The 8797-nt window shown below is 37.2% G+C and overlaps 2 protein-coding genes across 2 annotated transcripts; both read right to left on the reverse strand.

The window, feature by feature from the left end:
• Positions 1-2233: 2233 nt before the first annotated feature.
• LOC144344447 (uncharacterized) lies at positions 2234-3160 on the reverse strand. Its single transcript, XM_078006371.1, has one exon. It carries the CDS (start codon positions 3158-3160, stop codon positions 2234-2236), a length of 927 nt encoding a protein of 308 aa, XP_077862497.1.
• Positions 3161-6579: 3419 nt separating this feature from the next.
• LOC102806147 (uncharacterized) lies at positions 6580-7053 on the reverse strand. Its single transcript, XM_006812660.1, has one exon. It carries the CDS (start codon positions 7051-7053, stop codon positions 6580-6582), a length of 474 nt encoding a protein of 157 aa, XP_006812723.1.
• Positions 7054-8797: the final 1744 nt, after the last annotated feature.

Below are 8797 nucleotides of genomic sequence, written 5' to 3' on the forward strand. Positions count from 1 at the left end.
AAAGCAAAAATTATTCAACTGCAGACAAGACAAACCCCAACCTCTAGAAATACCTAATTCATAGAGTGCCTCATTAGTGCCCTTTGTTTACAAGTATAGTGTACTTGCATGTTTTTCAAAATGCCCATATCAAAATCATGCGTTTCCATATGCAGTATGTCATAGATTCTCAGACATCTTGATCAATTTTATTGATTGATTGACCTACATGCAATTACATTCACTTATTAGGCAAAGCATATAATACATGCTCTGATCACACGGGAGCTATTTACAGTTTAACTTTGATTTTAGTAATATTATGTATTCACTTATCGTACATGTATAAATGAAAGTTTAAATTTCATCTATCACAGCAAGTAGTTGAGAATGAAATTAGGAAAGCATTTCAGTGAATTGATGGCGTCCCAAATTTAGTAGGAATTACATGTGGTTACTCGCATTCTGGAGCTACATTTATATCCACAATGCAGCAATAATAAAGATGGTTTTTGTATTGTAAAACTTATTAAACAAATTAAAATGTAATACAAAGATTGAAATAACCATGTTAGGGTTGTTATTAGTGAAATTAATACAAGTGTATAATGAGATTAATAACAAGATTGTATGTCTATATGACTATAGTATTGTCTTGGCTGTTTTATTGACTATTGACACACCTTTGTCATTTGCGCAAGTGAAATAGCAAATATGTGGTAATATATTATACAAATTGTTCTATCAAGTCGTGTTATAAAGAGAAAAAATAAGATAAAATAAGAAAATTACTGACATGTTTTATACAAGATTTCTCATGTCCCAAATAAACGTACCCCCCAGAATAAACATACCCCCCCCGTTAATTCTTCAAAATCTAACATACCCCTCGAAAAATTTCTGATGACTGGTAAATTGTTTCCTTGCTTTTAAAATGTGCTCTCACTGGTGTATATGCAAACTTTTCACTGTTCCTTGTAATTAGGAATATAAATGGTCAACAAATGATGCATTTCTAGCAATATACAGTCTAGTGTAGTTGTTGGTGCTACCTTCTGTTCAATTATAAATAACACACTTCTAGTTGTCAATGGTAGAGTTTATGCCTTTCATTAATAGTAAAGTTCACCAACATATATTTGTGTCTGGAAATGGCTGTTTATTCACACATCTGGTAAACAATATAGTATGACTCGACTAGTTAAGTTGTCTAACTCGTTTACTCCTCAACTTGTCCCATATAACTCATCAAGTTAACTCATGTAGTCATAAACTGTCGACTGATGAACTTTGATTAACTGGAATAAATAAAGAAATAAGCTACATTTCAAAAATGTTCAAAGTAAATCATGAAATGCACAAATACTATACCCGCCAAGCATGTCCCTGACACAAATCGAAATGGTTTACAGTACAAGAGCCCACAGAGTACAAATACCGGTAATTAAGTGGGAAACCAAAACTGAAGCAGAGACTAATGCAAGGACAATAACAGTATAACACTGTGTCAAAAAATACAGTACAACACCTCATCATAAGTATAGGCGCTATCTAACACGTACACAGAAATGTATCACAATACAAACTCTCAATGGAACAACGCTATATTTAAATAAAGGACTAAAATCACAACAGGCAAATAATCATCTCAAACTAGTAATATTACAAAGAATTACAAAGATATAATTTCTAAAATAACGAGATAAGGTATGGTCATTTGTCTTTAGAATGTTTCAGATTATCCACGGTAAACATGTCAAATCACCGCTATTTATAGTTATACTTACATGTGCGGCATCCACAAATTCACGAAAAACATAATTTCAGCTTCTTACCGAACTAATAGGTGAACCCAGGCGTTAACACTTCTTCTAGTAACTAAATATATAGTTTCATTGGTGCATTATAGCAATAAATCATCTAATATTAGCATGGTGTATGAGCGAGAAACAAACTCGTACTAGTACAGTTCTCTCCATGAAACAATATGGCGCCCTGACTAATGTATCTAAAAAAACGAAAATACACTTCATCGCTATATGGCGCTATACTAAATTAATAGAGTGCCATAACACTGTATTTGGCGGCAAAATTCCGGCCCTCTAAATGTTGAGTAAGATACAAAACATTTACAAATATTTATATAATATAAAGCCAAATACTTGTCTAGCAGGGAGAGGTTCCAGTACATCACCTGCAAGTGAATCCTCAGCATTCACTTTCATAATGGTATTAAGATAAATATGTCATTGAATCATTGATCAGCCATTAAGATCATGCAAATCTTATCTACAGGTCGGAGAAGCGATGTCATCCTTGTCTTTACTCTAACAATTCTAACAAGGTCTTTGTAGTCTTGCATGACTTCACGAAATCTACCCATAGGCCATGAATTTCCGGGTGCATTGTTATCAACAAATAAAACAATATCCCCTACTTGGAGATTTCTTCGGGACGTTGTACACTTCTGGCGTTCTTGTAGTAGCAGTAAATATTCCCTTGTCCATCTCTTCCAAAAGACATCTGCCAAATACTGAACCTGTCTCCATCGATGTTGGACATAGCTGTCACTTTTGTTGAATATTCCTGGTGATGGTAATTGATTAGCCTGTAGTAGCAATAGATGGTTGGGAGTTAGGGCTCCCAGGTCGTTAAGATATTTTGAAACCTTGCTGATTGGACGACAGTTGACAATAGATTCAACTTCACAAAACAATGTTTGCAGGTGTATCATCTGCTCTCTGAGCAGTGAATATAGGATCTTTCTAATGGTGCGGATTTGGCGTTCCCATATGCCACCAAAATGGGACCCTGATGGGGGATTGAAATGCAAAGTTATGTTCTTTTGGCTGAGTACCGATTTTGGCATGATTCCAATTATTGATCGCCTCACACAGCTCCCGTTCAGCTCCCACAAAGTTGGTACCATTATCTGATCGAATGAGCCTGATCTGTCCTCTTCTACAACAAATCTTCTGATTGCATTTATGCATGAATCAGTATCCAGTGAATGGGCTAATTCTAGATGGATAGCCCTGATATTCATACAGGTAAATACAACATCATATCGTTTAACTGTGGTTCTGCCTCTCTTAACCTCTATTGGCCCAACATAATCTACTCCAGTGTTTGTAAAGGGTGGATCACCTGTAGTTAGTTTATCCTTTGGCAGGTCTGCCATCATCTGTTCCCCAATTTATGCACGATAACGTCGACAGATTACACAATGGGAAAGTATCTATCTGACTGCTGAGTTGGCATGAAGAATCCAAAATTTCTGTCTCAATGCAGCTAATACTGAATTTCTTCCCAAATGTCCAAGGACTCTATGTATATCTTGAATGATCATGCTCGTCAATGGTGACTCCTCTGGTAATAAAATGGGATGTTTTATATCATATGGCAGCATAGCCCGGCCGAAGCGACCACCCAGTCGAAGAAAACCATCCTTCATAACTGGGTCCAACTTAGAAATCCTACTGGATTTTCTGACTGGTTAACCCTTTTGAAGAGTGCTGATTTCTTGGGGGAAATGTTTCTGTTGTTCATATCTTATGATTGATGTTTCTGCTAAATGTAATGTCTTAGGGGTCAGAAAAGTCACTTTGACATCATCTTTGGCTTTCATCATAGCCTTGTACTTCAAGCTCTTCATTTTTTCTTCAACAAGCAACTCAAGTTTTATGATATTTGGTTCTGATTTGTTCAGGTTTTCTCTGTATTCCCTGCGCTGTGAAACCCAATGCTTTAGATTTTGAACACCGTGTATGATCCAACCAGTCATCTTCTTCAACTTCTTCCATTCAGAAGTATGTAGTTGATTCTTCAGTGGCCATAACATTAACGTCGCCTTTGATTTCGGGATCATTATCTGGAATACTTCTAGATATATCTGCATTCTTAGGCCATTCTGATTCTGACTTCCATAAGGACTCTAGGCTATGAATCCATCTCTTATTTTGAAGAAGTTTGTCCATTGTCATTCCCCTTGACACATCATCAGCAGGATTTGAGTTGGTATCAACATACCTTCAATAAGCTGATTCAGAACCTTCTCAAATAATTATAATACGGTTTGCAACAAAGGTTTTAAATCGTGTGGTTTCATTGGCACAGTACCTCAGTACTGTCGGACTATCTGTCCAGAAGAAAGTGCTGTCAATTGGGTAATCTAATTCTTGCTGTAATTTCTGATTGACACAAACAGCTAGTGTTGCTGCAGTGAGTTCCATCGGGGAATTGTAGTTTTCTTCAAAGGGGAGACTCTTGAACAATGTGTCTGTCCTTCTGCATTAGTAAGGCGTAAATAGAATGCTACCACATATCCTTTTTCGCTGGCATCAGAAAAGTTGTGTATGTCATATAATTTCACTTCACCAAAGTCTGGTGGCTTAAGAAATCGCTCTACAGAAAAGTTCTGGAATTGATGTAAATCTGAGAGTCATCGCTGCCATCTTAATCTTTCTGAAGGTGTTGTATCTTCATCCCATCCAGTGTTGCTATAACACATGTCTTGTAGTAATATCTTCGCTGGTAGAATGAAGGGTCCTGCAAGCCCAAGTGGGTCATAAACAGAACTTACAATGGACAATATACCTCTTCTGCTATAAGGTCTAGCTTGTATCATGGTCTTGAATCCTAGGGTGACATGCTCTGCTGACCAATATACCCCCAGTGCTCTCTCAAGTGGTAAGTCGTCTGAAACCAAATCAATACCTTTTACTTCTTTGGCTCGTTCATCAATAGGAATGGTTTCCAGCACAGTTCGACTATTGCTTATCCACTTTGTAAGATGAAATCAACCATACTGGCAAGCATCTCTAAGACCTTTAACTAGACTAATAGCTTTGTCCTCGGATTCCACTGACAGGAGACAATCTTCTACATAAACATTTCTCAGTATTGCATTCACAACTTCTGATGAGAACTGGTCTTCATTATCTTGTGCTGTTTTGCGCAATGCCATATTAGCACAACTAGGTGATGATACAGCACCGAATAGATACACGACCATCTTGTATACTTCTAGTGGTTTCTCTAAATCTCCATTAGGCCACCAATACAATCTCAGGCAATCACTATCTTCTTGTGACACTCTCACTTGATGAAACATTGCTTCAATATCTGACATTACACCTATGTAGATTGTACACCAAGTAGATTGTTGGTGAGATCCAGACCTTGTAGTAAGTAATCTTTCAGGGACACTCCCTGATATTTTGCCGAGCAGTCAAATACAATTGTAATCTTGTCAGGTTTTTTAGAATGGTAAACCCCATGATGGGGAATGTACCAAATCTTTCCACCATCTCTATTTAACTGCTCTTCTGGAATCTTCACTGCATATCCTTTATGTATCAAGTCATTCATGTAGGTCTTGTAATCCATGTGAAACTTTGGATTTCTTTGCATTTTTTCTGTATGGCCTTCAACAGCTGCATAGCTTGGCTCTCATTATTTGGTAATCTTACAGTATCATCACAAAACGGCAAATTAATTTCATAATGACCATCATAATGCTTCATTGTTTTATTTATGTTCTCAATGAACTTCTTATCTTCTTGGGATGGCTCTTTCTTATCGTCTATTACACGTTCTGGAAAATTCATATTGATAGAGCGCTTAACCATCACTTCCAGTTCCTTGAGCTCTTCCATTTCTTTAATAGCGATATCCTCAGTTCTGTGGACATTGAACTCTTCTTGTTCACCATCTGTGCTACGTACCAGATTCCAAATTGCCCATCCCAGACGGGTCGTAGTTGTGTACGGACTACCACTTGGTCCAGTTATCATTTGTAGTGGTGTATAGGCATTAGCAACTGCATTGCCAATCATGAGTCTGACTTTAGCATCGATCTTTGGATTATGAACTTCGTTCAGGTGTGGCCATTCGCTAATATCTTCCTGGGTGGGAATGTGACGTCTGGTAACTGGTATCTTGTCCTTAGTGTATACAATGGGAAGATCAACAATATTCTGTCCATGGATATCACTCACTTCTAATCCCTTAATAATTAAGGTACTCATGAGGTATGGCATATCCATAGTATTCTAAGTGACATTGACTCTTCTTCTACACACACCAAGTTTCTTCATCACATCATCTGTACAGAAGCTAATACTGCTGCCTGGATCTAGAAAGGCATAGGTTTCTATGACTGTACTACCTATCTTTGATTTAACTGTCACAGGAATGACTGTAACTGCACACACGGTCTTACCGGTCCCCATGTGGCTGTGCATCTGTTGCTGTTCACTGACATGTAGAGCTGGATATTCAAGACATTTTCTCTTTGAGAACCAGACTTGTATCCATCACAGTGTAATACAGTTGGATGTCGTTTCTGACACTTCTTACAGGTTGCAAAATTATTTTTCATGTGACCATGCTTGAGACAACCAAAGCCCACTCCCTTCATTTTCAAAAACTGATAACGGTCCTTCAATGGCTGTGTACCAAAACGTTCACAGTTCTCCATGGAGTGTTGGGAGTTCTCACAGTATAAACATAATTTGTCAAATGCCTTTCTGTTTGATTGGCTAGTTTGGTTAGTTGCCCCACTGTCTTGACATCTTGGAGATCCTCATGTGTCTCTGGTCATCTCAGTAGATGTCCTGCATTCATTGCTATTCTTCCATATACAGGATGATTCATGCTCACTGCTTCTTCTCTAACAAACTTGACCAGCTGACTGAACCTAACAACAGTTGACTTTGTTGCTATTCTTCGCCACTTATCATGCATATGATATGGCAATTTTGAGACTAACATCTTCATGTTTTCTGAATAATCCAGTATTTGCATAGACTCTATATTAGTCACAGCATATTCACATTCAGTCAGGAAGATAGAATACCTGTCTAGACCCTTGATATCGTCTGCTTTTATTTTAGGCCAATTTCTTGTCTTCTTAATATACTCTGTGGCTATCAGCTCATTGTTTCCATATCTTTGATCAAGTTCTCTGATCGCTGCTGCATAACCTCTGCTTGCGTTAAGATAGCTATATCCCTTCACAATTTCATTTGCTTCACCAGATGTATATTGTCTCAAATAGTTCATTCTTTCCATGTCATCGTCTGTATTTGCAACAATTCGAGCAATGAATTGCCACTGGAAGTCATTGTATTCAAGTGGATTACCTCCTGGCTTCTGAATATCAGCTACAGGTTATCTCATCTGTTGTACTACTGCCATCATTACTTCCTGTGAACTTGTACTACCAGCTTGTGTACTACCCTTTTTATCAGTCTCAGCATGGATGACTGTGTGACTGCCCTGTGATGTATTTCTTGTATTCTCATTGGACGGTGTGAATTCTGTGGCTTCATGATTGAGTACATGCTCATTATTTTGTTTCACATATGTACATACATGTACATCAATATCTGGACGCATTGACATATCATCATCAATTGCATTCTTTAAACTAGGATTGAGATTTTGAGACACTTGTGGTTCACTCACCAATTCAGCGCGAGTGTTGCTTCTTGGTCTAATGTCACTGCTGGTTAACAATTGACTCTGATTGTGCTCGTCATATTGTGCAAGAATAGCAATTTTAGCATCAGCAATTGCAATTTGTTCTTTCAATTCAATCTCTTCCCTTCTTTCTGGCAGCTTGGCAGCTCAAACTAAGCCTTTTTAATGGCTTTCTTTGTCTTAGCCACTTCAATCTTTACTAGTAATTCTGCTCTTCTCCGTTCTCTCTTTTATGCGTGCAATTGATAATGAACTTTTGAAGGAACTAACACTGCTGAAGTTGGATTTTTTTGATTGCCTTGAAAAGGATGAAATCACTTGTGAAGTACTTTCTTCTGGTTTGATATCAGCATTCTCATCTCTTGTATGAAGGGCATGAATATTTGGTTCTGGTTTACAAAACTGACTCTCAACAAATTTCTTGAACTGCTTACATGATTTATCGAAGTCTTCAAACCAGCTAAAGAAGTCAGCTTCCTTGTCTGAACTTAACAGCAGTTCAATATACTCATCATGGCTGTTAAGAAATCCCTCATACTTGTTCATCCAGTCAATATATCCCTTTCTGATGACACTTGTGTCTTTGCCATTTACTATTAGTTCAGTGACATGTTGCCTTTTCATTTTCAATTCTCTGGATAGTTTTAGTCGATTTTCCGCTTTCAATTCTTTGTGATACTCTAGTCCTTTCACTGTCAATTTTCTATCTCTCTTACTATAAGTAGTAGTATCATCCTCTTCATAACTTGGATTTTTATTCTCTACAATAGGGAGATATTCTTGATCACTCATGGTGTATGAATGTCCTGGTTGTCAGTGATAATTGTGAATCAGTTATGGGCAATAATAATCTTTGTTCGGTTTATAGCAGCCAAAGTTCATCTATAACGTATAGTATAATGCATCCATTTGTTAGTTCGTTAATAGAGAACGTAGGTGCTACCTTCCTTTCAATTATAAATAACACACTTCTAGTTGTCAACGGTAGAGTTTATGCCTTTAAATAATAGTAAAGTTCAAGTTATATCTAAATAAAGGACCAAAATCACAACAGGCAAATAGTCATCTCAAACTAGTAATATTACAATAAGATGATGCAATTTCTAAAATAGCGAGATAACGTATGGTCATTTGTCTTTAGAATGTTTCAGATTATCCACGGTAAACATGTCAAATCACCGCTATTTATAGTTATACTTACATGTGCCGCATCCACAAATCCACGAAAAACAGAATTTCAGCTTCTTACCGAACTAATAGGCGAACCCAGGCGTTAACACTTCTTCTAGTAACTAAATATATAGTTTCATTGGTGCATTATAGCAATAAATTA

Source organism: Saccoglossus kowalevskii, unplaced genomic scaffold (genome assembly GCF_978046115.1).
Source record: "Saccoglossus kowalevskii unplaced genomic scaffold, keSacKowa6.1 SCAFFOLD_24, whole genome shotgun sequence".
Taxonomy (NCBI): domain Eukaryota; kingdom Metazoa; phylum Hemichordata; class Enteropneusta; family Harrimaniidae; genus Saccoglossus; species Saccoglossus kowalevskii.

Bases quoted from the DNA above. Each gene is read 5' to 3' on its own strand.
- LOC144344447 (XM_078006371.1), bottom strand. From the start codon at position 3,160: ATGGCAGACCTGCCAAAGGATAAACTAACTACAGGTGATCCACCCTTT.
- LOC102806147 (XM_006812660.1), bottom strand. From the start codon at position 7,053: ATGGAAAGAATGAACTATTTGAGACAATATACATCTGGTGAAGCAAAT.